Source organism: Piliocolobus tephrosceles, chromosome 1 (genome assembly GCF_002776525.5).
Source record: "Piliocolobus tephrosceles isolate RC106 chromosome 1, ASM277652v3, whole genome shotgun sequence".
Lineage (NCBI taxonomy): Eukaryota > Metazoa > Chordata > Mammalia > Primates > Cercopithecidae > Piliocolobus > Piliocolobus tephrosceles.
Window position 1 is genome coordinate 113504526 of NC_045434.1, and position 16815 is coordinate 113521340.

Below are 16815 nucleotides of genomic sequence, written 5' to 3' on the forward strand. Positions count from 1 at the left end.
AGTAGGTGGGATTATAGGTGCCTGCCACCATGCCTGGCTAATTTTTGTATTTTTAGTAGAGACGGGGTTTCACCATGTTGGCCACACTGGTCTCAAACTGCTGATCTTAGGTGATCCACCCACCTCAGCCTCCCAAAGTGCTGGGATTACAGGTGTGAGCCACCATGCCTGGCCTTTTACTGCCAGATTTTTAAAAGAATAGTCTGTGCTTTAGCTCTATTTCCTCATGTACTACTTCTCTTTAACTCAGTCATATATGATGTTTTGCATAGTAAATGTCTAGTAATTTATTAAAAATGTAGAAATAGATACTTTTTAAATGACTAGATCCTACTTTAATTGAATTTATCTTAGAGTTAGAATATCTTGATTTGGATCTTAGTTCTGCTACTTCTTAATTACATTACTTGGTAAGGCCACCTGAGAAGTTGGTCTCTTTGGAGGAATATTATTTATCTATAAGGCTATTATAATTACTGAATTTAAAAAAAATGTGTGTTTATTTGTTTAATGTATTTGTTACATTTTTAGTATTGATGTTGGGATAGGCATTTAAGCAAATCTATAACTCACCTACTTGCATGATTTTGCCTTAATCAGTTTAAAGCTTTCTCTTAAATGAGAGATTTGAAATTCATGATTTCTGTGGCTCTTGTCAGTTCCGAGTTTTATTTTTTGCCCTTTTTATTTTTTTAAAGGAAAAATTGAGGCTTCAGAAATTGTCCAGTCTCTCCAGACACTGGGTCTGACTATTTCTGAACAACAAGCAGAGTTGATTCTTCAAAGGTAAGCTCTTCATGTTGGTCAACAATTGACTTTCACTTTAATATCCTGCATTAGAACTCTGTGTTTGTAAGTGTGGCTTTAAAACACCTCCCTAGTCTTCATTACATATATCCAAGATCTTTTTGTCTTTTTTCCTCCCATTTATGGTAACTTTTTTTTTTTTTGAGATGGAGTCTCACTCTGTTGCCCAGCTGGACAATGATGTGATCTCAGCTCACTGCAACCTCCGCCTCCCAGGTTCAAGTAATTTTCCTGCCTCAGCCTCCCAAGTAGTTGGGACTACAGGCACGTGCCACCACACCTGGCTATTTTTTTTTATTTTTAGTAGAGACGGTTTCACCATATTGCCAGGCTCATCTCGAACTCCTAACATCAGGTGATCCACCCGCCGTGGACTCCCAAAGTGCTGGGATTACAGGAGTGAGCCACTGTGCCCAGCCAGCAGCTTTACTGAGTTGTAATTCACATACCATAAATTCACTTTTCTAAAGTATACAATTCAGTGATTTAAAACATTTTTTTATTTTTAAATTGACAATTATATGTGTTTATCATGTACAAAATGATGTTTTGAAGTATATATACGTTGTGGAGTGACTAAGTCTAGCTAATTAACATGATACATCTCATACTTAATGATTTCTGTGGTGAGAATACTTTACATCCATTCTCTTAGTATTTTTCAAGAATATATTATTATTATTAATTATAGTTGTACAGTGGAGCTCTTGAGCTTATTCCTCGTGTCAAGCTGAAATTGTGTGTCCTCTAACACAAACCATACCCCACTCCCAAAGTATTCTGCTCTCTGCTTCTATGAGATTAACTTTTTCTGATTCCACATGAGTGAGATCATGCAGTATTTGTCTTTACCTGGCTTATTTCATTCATGTTGTTACAAATAACAGGATTTCCTTCTTTTTTATGGCTGAACAGTTTTCTCTTGTGTATGTGTAGCACATTTTCTCTGTTCATGCATTGGTGGACACTTAGGTTGATTCCGGATCTTGGCTATTATGAGTAGTGCTGTAATGAACATGGGAATGCACATGGCTCTTTGATATATTGATTTCATTTTATATATGTATATATATGTATACACACACACATACATACAGTGGTGGTATTGTAGGATCATATGGTAGTTCTGTATTTAATTTTTAAAGGAACTCCATACTGCTTTTCATAATGGCTGTATTAATTTACCTCCTCACCAACAGGGTGCACAAGTGCCCTTTGCTCTACATACTTGCCAACACTTGTTATCTTTTGTCTCTTTGGTAATCGTCATTCTAAGTGTAATATGAGGTGATATCTCATTGTGGTTTTTATTTGCATTTTTTTTTTCTTTTTTGAGACGGAGTCTCACTCTGTCACCCAGGCTAGAGTGCAGTGGCGTGATCTCCACTCACTGCAAGCTCCGCCTCCCAGGTTCACGCCATTCTCCTGCCTCAACCTCCCGTGTAGCTGGGACTTACAGGTGCCCGCCACCACACCCGGCTAATTTTTTTTGTATTTTTAGTAGAGACGGCGTTTCACCATGTTAGTCAGGATGGTCTCGATCTCCTGACCTCGTGATCTGCCCGTCTCAGCCTCCCAGAGTGCTGGGATTACAGGTGTGAGCCACCGCACCCGGCTTTATTTGCATTTCTATGGTAATTAGTGATATTCAGCTTTTTTTTTTTCTTGTATTTTTTGGCCATTTGTATGTCTTTGAAAGATGTCTATTGGGGTTTTTTGGTTGTTTATTTGAGGTTTTTTGTTTTTATGTAGGCATTTACTGCCATAAACTTTGCTCTTAAAACTGCTTTTGCTGTATTCCATGGGTTTTGGTAGGCTGTGTTTGCAGTATTTTTCATCTCAGGAAATTTTTGAATTTTGCTTTCAGTTTCTTCATTGATCCACTGATCATTCAGGAGCATGTTGTTCAATTTCCATGTATTTGTGAATTTGCTGAAGCACCTCTGTTACTGATTTCTAATTTTTTATTATTGTAGTCAGAAAAGAAACTTGATATGATTTCCTTCTGCTTAAATTTGTTAAGACTTGTTTAGTGGCCTAACATATGATATCCCCTGGTGCACCTTGGTGCATGTTCCATGTACAGTTGAGAAAAATGTGTATTCTCTTGCCATTAGGTGAAATGTTTTATGTCTGATCTGTCCATTTGTTCTAGAGTATAGTTTAAATCTGATGTTTCTTACTGATTTTCTGTGGAAGTGATTTGTCCATTGCTGAAGGTAGTGTGTTGAAGTCCCCTACTATTGCTGTATTGCAGTCTGTCTTTGTTGTTGTTGTTGTTGTTTTTGAGATGGAGTCTCCTCTGTTGCCAGGCTGGAGTGCAGTGGCAGGGTCTCGGCTCACTGTAGCCTCTGCCTCCCGATTCAAGTGATTCTCCTGCTGCAGCCTCCTGAGTAGCTGGGGCTACAGGCACCTGCCATCACTCCCAGCTAATTTTTGTATTTTTAGTAAAAACAAGGTTTCACCATGTTGGCCAGGATGGTCTTGATCTCTTGACTTCATGATCACCTGCCTTGCCCTCCCAAAGTGCTGGGATTACAGACATGAGTCACCGTGCCTGGCCAATGTTTGGTATTTATCTTTAGGTGCACTGATGTTGGGTTCATATATATTTATAAAAAACAATAGCCACGTAATTTATTAAGGGATATGCAATGTAAAATATATAAATTGTGACATTGAAAATTCAAAATGGGAGAACTGGAGTATAAGTGCCTTCATATAACTTCTTGTTATATCCTCTTATTGAATTGACCCTTGTATCATTATGTAGGAACTTTGTTTCTTCTCCTTTACACTTTCTGACTTAAAGTTTGTTTAATATGATATAAGTATACTCCTGCTCTCTTTTGGTTTCTGTTTCAATGGAATATCTTTTTCCATTCCTTCACCATCAGTCTGTGTGTATATTTACAGATGAAATGAGTCTGTCATGGGCAGCATATAGTTGGATCTAGTTTTTTTTATCCACTCAGACACTATGTTTTTTGATTGGATAATTAATCCATTCATGTTCAAGGTAATTATTGATAAGTAAGGACTTTGTACTGCCATTTTGCTTATTGTTTCATGGTTCTTTTGTAGATCCTTTATTCTTTTCTTCCTCTCTTGCTGTCTTTTTTTTGTGGTGAAGTGATTTTCTCTAGTGGTATGTTTTGATTTCTTGCTTTTTGTTTTTTGTGTATCTCCTATTGGTTTTTGATTTGTGGTTACCAAGAAACATCTTAAGAGTTATAATAGTTTATTTTAACTTGATAACTTCATTTTTATTGCAAAAACCCTCCAAAACAAACAAAAAAAAATTATACTTTTACTTAATCCCTTGGCATTTTGAATTTTTGATTTCACAGTTCACATTTTTTCATATTGTGTATCCCTTAACAAATTATTATAGCTATTATTACTTTTAGTAGTTTTCTCTTTTATCTTTCCTACTACAGATATAAGTGATTTGCATACCATCATTACAGTATTAGAGTATTTTTAATTTACCTGTGTACTTTCTTTTATCAGTCAGTTTTATACTTTCAGATGTTTTCGTGTTACTCATTAGTATATTTTTCTTTCAGCTTGAGGAGCACCTTTTACATTTCTTGTAAAATAGGTGTGGTCATGATTAACTCCCTCAGCTATTGTTTGTCTGGGAAAGTATCTCTCCTTCATTTCTGAAGGACACTTTGCTGGGTACATTAGTCTTGGTTGGTATTTTTCTCCTTGAACACTTTGAATATATCATCCCTTTCTCTCCTGACTTGGTAGGTCTCTGCTGACAAGTCTGTTGCCAACCATATTGGGACTTTCTTATATGTTATTTGCTTCTTATCTCTTGCTGTTTTCAGGATCCTCTCATTGTTTTTAATTTTTGATAGTTTGATTGTAATATGTTTTGAGGTAGTCTTGTTTGGACTGAATCTGATTAGAGACCTTTGACTTTTTCTGTATGTAGAGATTTACATCTTTCTTCAGGTTTGGAAAATTTTCTGTTACTGTTTCTTTAATTAAGCTTTTTACCCCCTTTATCTTCCTTTTCTCCTTTTTTAACTCCTGTGACTCAAAACTTTGCTGTTTTGATGCTGTTCCGTAAATCTTGTAAGCTTTCTTCATTCTTTTCATTCTTTTTTCTCCTCTGTGTATTTTCAAATAACCTTTGAGTTCGTAATTTCTTTCTTTTTCTTGACTACTTCTGCAGTTGATGCTCCCATATTGCATTTTAATTTTGTTCATTGTATTTTTCAGCTCCATAATTTCTGTTTGGTTTTTTTCTTTTATTATTTCAATCTCTTTATTACCTTTCTAATTGTCACTGGTTATTTTCCTAATTTCATTGAATTGTTTCTTTGTGTTTTCTTGAAGTTTGCTGAACTTTCTTAAAACAGTTATTTTGAATTCTTTGTCAGTTCATACATCTCTGTTTCTTTAGGGATGGTCATTGGTACTTTATCTTGTTTCTTTAGTGATGTCATTTGTTCCTGATTGTTGTTGATGATTGTGGTCATGTGTTTATGTTTGTGCATTAGAAGAAGTAGGCGCTTATTTCAGTCTTTGCAGACTGGCTTTGTCTGAGAATGCCCTTCAACAGTTAGCCTGTCTAGAGATTCTTTAATATTTAATTAAATATCTTTAATATTTGGAAGAACTTTCAAACTGTTTCTAAAGTGTCTGCACCATTTTATAATCTCAGCAGCAATAAATGAAGGTTTCAGTTTCTCCACAGCCTTATCAATACTCATTACTGTCTGTCATTTGATTTTTTGATTTTTATTTTTTGTGAAGCAAGGTCTTGCTCTGTCATCCCGTCATCCCATCTGGAATGCAGTGGTACAGTCATGCCTCACTGCAACCTCAACTTCCCTGGCTCAACTGATCCTCTCACTTCCTGAGTACCTGGGACCACAGGCATGTACCACAATGCCTGGCTAATTTTTATATTTTTGGTAGAGATGTGGTTTTGCCATGTTGCCTATTGTATTAGTCCATTCTCATGCTGCTATAAAGAACTGCCTGAGACTGGGTAATTTATAAAGGAAAGAGGTTTAATTGACTCACACTTTTGCTTGACTGGGGAGCGCTCAGGAAACTTACAAGCATTGGTGGAAGGGGAACCAAACACGTCCTTCTTCACATGATGGCGGGAAGAGCAGTGCCTAGCAAAGAGGGAAGAAAACCCTTATCAAATAATCAAATCTCATGAGAACTTACTCACTATCATGAGAACATCAGAATGAGGGTAACCTCCCCCATGATTCAATTACCTCTCACTGGGTCCCTCCCATGACATATGGGGATTATTGGAACTATAATTCAAGATGAGACTTGGGTGAGGGCACAGCCAAACCATATCATTTTGTCCCTGGTCCCTCCCAAATCTCATGATCTCACATTATAAAACACAATCATGCCTCCCTACAGTCCCCCAGTATCTTAACTCATTCCAGCATTAACCTAAAAGTCCACGGGTCTCATTGGAGACAAGGCAGGTCACTTCTGCCTATGAGCCTGTAAAATCAAAAGCAAGGTAGTTATTATACTTCCTAGATATAATGGGGGTACAGGCATTGATTAAATACACTTGTTCCAAATGGGAGGAATTGGCCAAAATGAAGGGGCTACAGGTCCCAAGTAAGTCCGAAATCTAGCGGGGTAGTCAAATCTTAAATCTCCAAAATGATCTCCTTTGACTCCATGTCACACATCCAGCTCACGCTAATGCAAGAAGTGGGCTCCCATGGCCTTGGGCATCTCCACTCCTGTGGCTTTGCAGGGTACAGACCCCCTTCTGGCTCTCTTCACAGGCTGGTGTTGAGTGTCTGTGGCTTTTCCAGGTGAATGGTGCAAGCTGTCAGTGGATCTACTATTCTGGGTTCTGGAGGATGGTGGCCCTCTTTTCACAGCTCCACTAGGCTGTGCTCCAGTGGGGACTCTGTGTGTAGGCTCCAACCCCACATTTCCCTTCTGCACTGCCCTAGCAGAGGTTCTCCTTGAGGGCTCCACCCCTGCAGCAAACATCTGTCTGGATATCCAGGCATTTCCATACATCCTCTGAAATCTAGGCAGAGGATCTCAAACCTTAGTTCTTGGCTTCTGTGTACCTGCAGACTCAACACCTTGTGGAAGCTGCCAAGGCTTGGGGCTTGCAGCTTCTGAAGCCATTGCCTGAGCTGTATGTTGGCTTCTTTTAGCCATGGCTGGGATGCAGGGCACCAAGTCCTGAGATTGCACAAATCAGCAAGGCCCTGGACCTGGCCCATGAAACCATTTTTTCCTCCTGGGCCTCTGGGCCTATGATGGGAGGGCCTTCCCTAAAGACCTCTGAAGTGCCCTGGAGGCATTTTCCCCATTGTCTTAGTGATTAACATTTCACTCTTTGTTACTTATGCAGATTTCTGCAGCTGGCTTGAATTTTTTCCTCAGAAAATAGATTTTTATTTTCTGTCACATCATCAGGGTGCAGATTTGCCAAATTTTTATCCTCTGCTTCCTGTTGAATGCTTTGCCACTTAGAAATTTCTTCTGCCTGATACCCCAAATCATCTCTGTTAGGTTCAAAGTTCCACAGATCTCCAGGGCAGGGACAAAAAGCCACCAGTCTCTTTGCTAAAGCATAACAAGAGTCACTTTTGCTCCAGTTCCCAACAAGTTCCTCATCTCCCTTTGAGATCACCTCAGCTTTGACTTCATTGTGCATATTACTATCAGCATTTTGGTTAAAGCAATTCAACAAGTCTCTGGGAAGTTACAAACTTTCCAACATCTTTCTGCCTTCTGAGCCCTCCAAATCTCTAAGACGTTCCAAACTTTCCCAGTCTTCTTCTGAACCCTCCTAACTGTTCCAACCTCTGCCTGTTACCCAGTTCCAAAGTCACTTCCACATTTTTGGGTACCCTTTTAGCAGCACCCCACTCCTGGTACCAATTTACTGTATTTGTCCTTTCTCATGCTGCTATAAAGAACTGCCTAAGAATGGGTAATTTATAAAGGAAAGACGTTTAATTGACTCACAGTTTCGCATGGCTGGGGAGGCCTCAGGTAACTTACAGTCATAGCAGACAGGGAAGCAAACATGTCCTTCTCATAGTGGCAGGAAGAAGAAGTGCTGAGCAAGGAGGGAAAAGCCCCTATAAAACCATCATATCTCGTGAGAACTCACTCACTATCATGAGAACAGCAGCATGGGGTTAACCACTCCCCATAATTCAGTTACCTCCCACCAGCTCTCTCCCATGACACATAGAAATTATGGGAACTACAATTCAAGATGAGATTTGGGTGGGGACACAGCCAAACCATATCATCTAGGCTGGTATTGAAATCCTGGGCTCAAGCAATCCACCCAACTTGCCCTACCAAAGTGCTGGGATTACAGGCATGAGCCACCATATCTGAACTGTCTTTTGATTTCTTTTGATTTTAACAATCCATTGGTTCTACTTCTCTAGATAACCCTGACTAATATATAATTGGTATGAAGTGATATCTCATTGTGGCTTTGATTTATATTTCTTTCATGGCTAGTGACTTTTTTTGTACTTTTGGGATATTATTATTATTACTAGTGTTTATACTTCTTCAGTAAAAATGTTAGAAACACTTTTTAAAGGCAGTATGTGACCAGAGTTTCCTATAGTTATATAACCTTCATGGACCTTCCCTCAAGTGCTTAGCCATTAGTGTTACTCATGTCACTCCAAATGTCAGCTTGTTTTCTTCCATTTCACTGTCTTTTTGTGTCCCAAACCTGAATTCATGGGAAAAACATCTGAATAGTGCTTAATATGGTTTGGGTATTTGTCCCCTCCAAATCTCATGTTGAAATGTGACCTCCAGTGTTGGAAGTAGGGACTAATTTGGTCACGAGAGTGGATCCTTCATTAATGGCTTGGTGATAAGTGAACTCTATTAGTTCATGAGAGCTGCTTGTTTATAAGAGCCTGGCACCTCATTTATCTTGTCCTTCTCTCACCATCTGACACACTTGCTCACCTTTTGCCTTCAGTCATGAGTAAAAGCTTCCTGAGGTTTCACTAGAAACTGAGCAGATGTTGGTGCCATGCTTGTACAGTCTGTAGAACTGTGAGCCACATAAGCTTCTTTTCTTTATAAATTACTGAGTCTCAGGTGTTCATTTAAAACAACGCAAAACAGATTAACACAGTGCTGATTGAAACAGCTGTGACTGGGTCATCACAGTGTGAGAGGAGTCACTGGGTTGAAATATAGTTTCCTACTTACACCTGTTCAGTAGAAGCTGTAGATATGAAGTAGCTGAAGCAGGCATTCCCTCTGAAACGGGTTTCACATACATCATAATTATCTTCTGCTCTCATTTTTCTTTTAGGCTTTCATCTCCATCTCATTTCCCATTTCCTCTCATTTTCATATCTTTAGGTTTCTTTCTCCACAATTATTCAGAACCTGGGAACCCTTCACTCCAGTTATTCTTTGTCTATGCAACTTGTTTCTCTGCTTCATGGCTCTTATGGTTTGTAATCATTGACTTATTTGTGTATCTCAGTGGTTAGGAGTACAGTTTGGAATTAAAACGCCTGGGTTGAAACTCTTAATTGTACTCTACTTACTAGCCTTGTGACTATAACAAAATCCTTAACCTCTCTTTGTCTGTAAAATGGAGAGTATCGTAAATACATGGGCTTGTTTTGAGGATTAAATGAGTTAACATGGGAAGTACTTAGAACAATGCATGGCAAATGCTCAATGAATATTGGGTATAGCTTGCTTTTGTTTAGTGCTTGTTGTTCCCACTGAGGGCACAGACCATGTGTATCTGGTTAACAGTTCCATGTCTACCACATTACGATAACGGACTCTCAGAAAATACTAAAGAATATGTTAAAGAATGAGTAGAGGCCGGGCGCGGTGGCTCAAGCCTGTAATCCCAGCACTTTGGGAGGCCCAGACGGGCGGATCACGAGGTCAGGAGATCGAGACCATCCTGGCTAACACGGTGAAACCCCGTCTCTACTAAAAAATACAAAAAACTAGCCAGGCGAGGTGGTGGGCGCCTGTAGTCCCAGCTACTTGGGAGGCTGAGGCAGGAGAATGGCGTAAACCCAGGAGGCGGGGCTTGCAGTGAGCTGAGATCCGGCCATTGCACTCCAGCCTGGGTGGCAGAGCGAGACTCTGTCTCAAAAAAAAAAAAAAAGATTTAAAGAATGAGTAGAATTATGCTACTGAAAAGGGTGAGTTGAAGGTAGGTATGGGAAAGGGCACATACATCCTGGAAGCAGCATATATGGAGAATGGGTCACACAATGTTTCTTGGTACTCTCTAGACCATAGTGGGCCACCTCTTAGCTAGTGGTCTATGGATTATTTCAGTAGTCTGTTGGAAATAGCCATGGATGTGATAATAATGACCCATTTGTGGGTTTTAAGAAAAAGGACAACTACAATACTAGACAATAATAGTGTGTAAGTTAAGAGGGGAGGGGATGATTTGTTTTAAACTGTTCTAAAATTGTTACCTTATTTAGGATGGTGGGGTCAAACATTCACTTTAGACTTTGTTGTATGTATATGGTAAAATTTCAAGGTAAACGATTGAAACTATAGTAATTGAGTATATTAACTTCAAAACCAGGGAGGAAAGAAATGGAATAAGAAAATAAATACAAAAACATAAGATTCAAACAATCCAACGAAGAGAGGAGAGGGAAAAACATAGAAAGAAAGAGATAATTAGAAAGCAATAGGTAAGATGTGAGAAATAAATTCAAGCGCAGTAAAACTCCTAAAATGTGCCCTGCAATAATGCTGGGGCATGATTTCCCTTCATTTCCATTCTCAAATGGGACAGGCTAAATAAAGTTCTTACCCTGTTTCCGTGGGGGTTTGAGGTGAGGGATGAGTAAGTTAGGAGATAATCACCTTTTGATCAGTTAGAACTTTCTCAGTTTAGTCTTCAATTAATAAAAATTAGTGTAAATTTTGTCAGAAGGTAGAGATTGTCAGATGAACGAACAAGCAAAATAAAGTCCTACTAACCAAAAAAAGGCTGGGGTAGCTATGTTAATATCAGCTATGGGATAGCTATGTTAATATCAACTATTTTAATATTAATTATTAATAATCTATTCATAATAGATTATATAGTAAAAACATTAGTAAAAGTAGAGTGTCACCACGTTTTTTTTTTGTTTGTTTGTTTGTTTGTTTGTTTTTCCTTTAAATTACATTTATTTTAATGCTGAATTTACAATTTACTCCCGTGCCATAAGTTTTTGTTTCTTCAGTTTCTTCTGGGATATCTTTTTCTTCTGGGCAACCTCCTCTTCTGGTTTAGGAACAATCTGTTCCTTTTCGGTAAGGATCATCTCAATGTGGCAGGGAGAGCTCCATGTATGGGTTAATCCGACCATGAGCTCTGTAGGTCCGTCAGCGCATCTTAGGTGCTTTGTTCACTTGGATATGCTCGATGACCAGAGAATCTACATCTAAACCCTTAAGTTCAGCATTACTCTCTGCGTTTTTAAGCATGTGCAGCAAAAATTCAGCACTCTTTTTGGGCCATCGACCTTGTGTCCAGCCCCACTGCTTGGCCTGGGCACACCTGCCAACTCCACCATTGTAACGTCGGAATGGTACGCACTGTTTCTGTAAAGTGACATCTTTCAGATACTTCGTGGCTTTTCGAATATGCATACCCTTGATGGCCTGGGCAGTTTCACGAGTGTTCTTAAAGTGAACACGAAGATTGGAACCTCTTGATTTGCATGATTTCGTGGGGTTCTCCGGGTCAAGTGAATAGCGAACCATTTTCACAGATTACCTCAGGCCGCTTAGGGGAAGAGGCGTCACCACGTTTTAAAATTCAGTATGAGGATATAAAATTTTTAAGCTGGTTGATAAAATTCTGGGGATAAATTGGCAAATCCATCACAGTGGTGAGAGAGTTTAACACAGTTCTTCCTGTATTTGATAGGTCAAGCAGAGAAAAACTTTAGTGAAGACAAAAAATTTTAAATACATAAGCTTGATTTAATGGGCATGTAATAGGACCTTGCATCAAAAAATTAGAAAAAATGATTTTTCTTAGGTGCATATGGCACATGTATAAAAATTGATTTCATAGTAGGTGGTAAAGCCAGGTTCAACACATTTCAAAGAACTGGTATCACAAGAACTACTTTCTCTGATCACTGTGTGTTAAAGTAGAAGTCAATTACAGACATAAATTATAAAAATGCCAATATTTTAAAATGTGATATACACTTCTCAACTTCTGGGTCAAAGGAAATCATAAGTGGAAATTCAAGGACACGTTGACTTGAAAACATTAAAACTTATGGAATATTTCTAAGATGGCACTTGTAGGAATTTTATAGTCTGAAAACTTTTATTAGAAAATAATTAAGTCTGAAAACTAATGTGCTAAGTTAGGGGAGAGAAACTGGAATAATCTCAAAGAAGGTAGGAGGAAGGAGGTAATAAAGAATATATAGCAAAGATGCAGTAACAGGATCAACAAAGCCGGAAGCGGTTTGTTGGAAAAGGCAAGCCTCTGGAAAGATTGATGAAGAAAAAAGAGAAATGAGATGTAAGTAAATCATGTTCAGTTACAAAGAGACACCTAAGAGCTTTTAAAAAACTAATAAAATATTATGAATTATTAATGCCAATAAATTTGAAAACAGACAAAGTAGATGAATTTCTAGAAAAATGGAACTTACTGGGACTGAATCAAGAAGAAATAGCTGATAGTACCTAAGCAATTGAAGAGATTGGATCAGTAATTTAAAATATTCTCATAAACAAAAAGTTAGCCCTAGATGGTTCTTGCAAATGATTAAAGAGCAGATGTACAAACATTTCCAGGGTGTAGAAGTATACTATCGTATCCTTTCTAGATCATTATAACTATAATACCACACGCAGACAGTATATGAAACAGCAAAAGTATAGACCAAGATACCTATGACTTATATGTAAAATTTAAAGAAAATATTAGCAAACTGAATCAGCTGTATTAAAAAAATACCACAATCAATGCATTTATAAGAGCAACTTAACGAAATTTATTAGAAGACATTAAAGAAGACTCAGTATAGAAAAGATGTATCTTCTCTCCAAATTGGTAATAGAGATTCAATGCCATTGAAAAAAACCCACCTGGTTTTTTTTTGAGGAACTTGTCAAGCTGAGTCTCAAATTTATATCAAAGAGCAAAGACCTAAGAATATCCAGGATATTCCTGAAGAACTGTAAGGAGCCATGGGCCTGCCCTGTCAGATACCAAGGGTTGTTACTAAGCCATAACCAAGTCAGTGCTATTTCTACAGAAACAGACAAGTTAACAAGTGGAACATAATAGAGAGCCCAGAAACAGACCCATCCATATTTTGGATTTGTCACATGAAAGAAGTAGCTTCGCAAAACTTTGGGAAAAGGAGAGTGTATGCAATAGATGATGCTCATGCTCATGCTCATGCAGACAAACAGGAAATTGGGATACCTGCCTCTTACCATAGACAAACATAAACCTAAACATGAAAGTTAAACTATAACAGCTTGAGGTGGTGGGGAAGAAATATCTTTATCTCAGTGTAGGGAAGAATTTATTTTAAAAACAAGATACAAAAAGCCATACACAGAAATGAAAAGACTGAATTCAACTGCATTAAAAAGATTAAATTCAGTGGCATTAAAATCAAGAGCATCTGTACTTGGACAGCATAGAGTGGAAAGACAAAGAGAAGATATTTGCCAACTTATAACTTGAAGGATTAGAATGAACAATATAAAGAATTACATAAATAAGAAAAAGATATACAACCTGTTAGAAAAATGGGCAAAGACATGAACAGCATATTTCACATGGAAGAAACAGCAATAGCAAATGAACATGGTAAGAGATGCTCAACATCTTTAGTAGATTTGAAGGGAAATGCAAGTTAAACCCACGGCAAGACTATCTTATCTAAGAAGTTTGTCAATACACTAAATGTTCTGTGGTTTTAAGCTACAGAGTTTGTAATTCATTTATTTATTCAGTAAATACTCGGTGGCAGGCACTGTTTTAGAAACCTTGGTTATAACTTTGAATGAAATTAAAAAAAAAAATCCTTGCCTTGTGCAGGCTGCTTATGTGTGGGAGGTTGGGTGGGGTTTTCAGGCAACAAACAATTACATTAAAGCAGAAAATAGTGATATAAATTAAGCTATAAATATTGCAACCCAGAGTAATACTATAAACATAAGTGTGACTAGGACTCTCATGCAGATATACCTCTGTGCTGGGACAAGTGAAAGTTTAAGTGTAATTTCCCATGTGCAGGTCAAAATTAAAAAATGATACTAGAAAACACAATAATGAATATCTGAAAATTGCATTTTATTTGACTGCTATCCTTTTGCGTCATTTTCATACTAATTATAGAATAAAATTTGTAGGATGCACCAAAGCTTTCTTTTAAGAGACATCCATTAATTCAGTAAATAAATGAGCACCGTCTTTGTGCCAGCCGCTGTTAAGAGGTGGCCGAAGGAAGGGAATAAAACAGTCAAAATCCTGGCACATTTGGAATTTCTCTTAGGAGAAAACAGATACAAATGGCATTAATTACCAAGAAACTTGTAAAACAAGCCAAATATTAATGATAAATATTTAAGACTACAATATGTTAATTTTAAGATTGAAAATGAGGTGCCAGGATTTCTTAAGACTCAAAGGCACAGACACTGAGAGTTTGATTTTTTACAATCACCGTTAATTTTTTCATTTTCCTAACTTGGAGGAAATTGATAACATGTTTTGAGTATATTTCAAAACTACATTCAAATGTTGCAATAGAACATTAAGAATTATCTTCATGATCCACTAAGTGCATGAAAAAATGGATAGTGAATCTATTCATTACCACCTTTCAATATTTTATCTTTCAGTATTTGTGTTTTGTAGCTCATTGGCAGAGTCTGACAGAGTGCTGAAATTAGTCTTTGGTGAGCTGGCTGTAATTTTGGGACCCATTTTTATCTAGATAATTAAAACTAACTAACAGGACCATAAAATGCTTGCTGCCATTTCCAACAACCTATATTTGTGGGTGGGGTTTTTTAATTTAATAAGAATATTATGTTAGAAAAGAAACTGTCGTTCTGTAAAGTGGCCAGTATTGTTAGTTTTATTTATCAATTTAGTTTTGTTCTTTGATCTTTTTTAAAAAATTTCAGCATTGATGCTGATGGGACAATGACAGTGGACTGGAATGAATGGAGAGACTACTTCTTATTTAATCCTGTTACAGACATTGAGGAAATTATCCGTTTCTGGAAGCATTCTACAGTAAGTATACTTTATGTATTTATACTTACTTGGAGCTATAAACCATAGGTACAGTTATCAACCAAGAACACTCTGTAACACTTATGGGCCAGGATACCTGAGTCCCAGTAGCTTCTTAACCTGTAGAGTTCTATTTATTCTATTAGGCATAGATTTATAGAGTTATTTAAAAAGAAACAAAAAGCAAAAAACAAAAAAAACCCTAAGACTGCATAAATGTCCATTCTGAAAACTTGGAAGAAGTACTACCTTGATGAATAAGCTGTCTAGCTTTTATCGGCATTTAAGTATTCTGCCATAGGGAAGTGTAAAACTAGCCTTTTACATTTTTTTTTTTTTTTTTTTGAGACGGAGTCTCGCTCTGTGGCCCAGGTTGGTGCAGAGGAGCCATCTCAGTTCACTGCAAGCTCCGCCTCCCGGGTTCACGCCATTCTCCTGCCTCAGCTGGGATTACAGGCGCCCGCCACCTCGCCCGGCTGAGTTTTTGTATTTTTTAGTAGAGACGGGGTTTCACCATGTTAGCCAGGATGGTCTCGATCTCCTGACCTCGTGATCCGCCCGTCTCGGCCTCCCAAAGTGCTGGGATTACAGGCGTATTGTCCAAATAATCTCAGCACCTCATGGTTGCTGAGGATCTGTGTCCTTGTTTGGTCGATTGCCTAGATTTATCTCTGGCTTAAGGCACTTACAATATTCATTAAAGGTTATAGAATCTTTTTGCTTCATCTGCTTAGCATTTCATACCAGTTTGTTTTCCACAAAACTTTCAAATTTTGATTGTTTCATTAATATTATGCATACTGATGTAAACCAAGTTCTATTATTATGTAATCTGCTCCTGAAACCATTGGGAACTCTCTGGAGGTTTTTGTTTTTGTTTTTTTTTTTTTTTTTGAGACTTAGTCTCACTCTGCTGCCCAGGCTGGAGTGCAGTGGTGCGATCTCGGCTCACTGCAACCTCCGCCTCTTGGGTTCAGGCCATTCTACTGCCTCAGCCTCCCGAGTAGCTGGGACTACAAGTGCCCACCACCACGCCCGGGTAATTTTTTGTATTTTTAGTACAGATGGGGTTTCAGCATGTTAGCCAGGATGGCCTCTATTGCCTGACCTCATAATCCGCCCGCCTCGGCCTCCCAAAGTGTTGGGATTACAGGCAGCCACCGCGCCCAGCCTTTTTCTTTTTTCTTAATGGGATTGCCTTCTAGGCACTTAAGATTTTACTAAATTAAATATGCATTAAATGAAGTCAGGAGTTCACATTGCCACTAGTAACAATGCCTAAGCTTACATAAAGCATTTTAAAATTGTTGGTGATTAGTGCCTTCTCAGCTATGAGTATAAAATAATATACTAGTAGTTCAGTTGCCTAGATAAATTTTACACTATTTGAAGTTTTATTTACGTAATTCTTACTGTATTTTTTAAGGTAGTTGATAACAGTTGAGACTACAATCGTATCTCCATTTTATTGATGGTAAAATGAAGGAAGAGAGGGTTACTACCATAGGATAGTAGGATAGCTCCTTCCCCTTGCACTCTTACATGTAAAAAAAATTTTATGCCAAAACAATTTAGATAATAGAATTGTAAAAAAATTATTATAGAGTTGTTTCTCTCAAGCTATAGTAATGTAGAATAGGTTGAAGGGGTGATGATTTGAAACAGTACCTCTCCATTAGCTAAATTTTATATGGACTCTATTGCACGTT

The 16815-nt window shown here is 37.9% G+C and overlaps 1 protein-coding gene and 1 pseudogene across 3 annotated transcripts in view; one reads left to right on the plus strand and one right to left on the minus strand.

Annotated features, from left to right (window-relative positions):
* The window catches only part of LOC111530127 (calcium-binding mitochondrial carrier protein SCaMC-1), a 57494-nt gene that overhangs the window by 19570 nt on the left and 21109 nt on the right, over positions 1–16815 (plus strand). For both annotated transcript variants that reach the window (XM_023197187.3, XM_023197186.3), the window contains exons 3-4: positions 699–786; positions 14995–15106. In XM_023197187.3, the coding sequence (XP_023052955.2) occupies positions 699–786; positions 14995–15106 (200 nt within the window). The remainder of the gene's footprint in view (positions 1–698; positions 787–14994; positions 15107–16815) is intronic.
* LOC111530129 lies at positions 11022–11615 on the minus strand (annotated as a pseudogene). The gene has a single exon (XR_002727720.3). The product of XR_002727720.3 is annotated as a 60S ribosomal protein L17 pseudogene (transcript).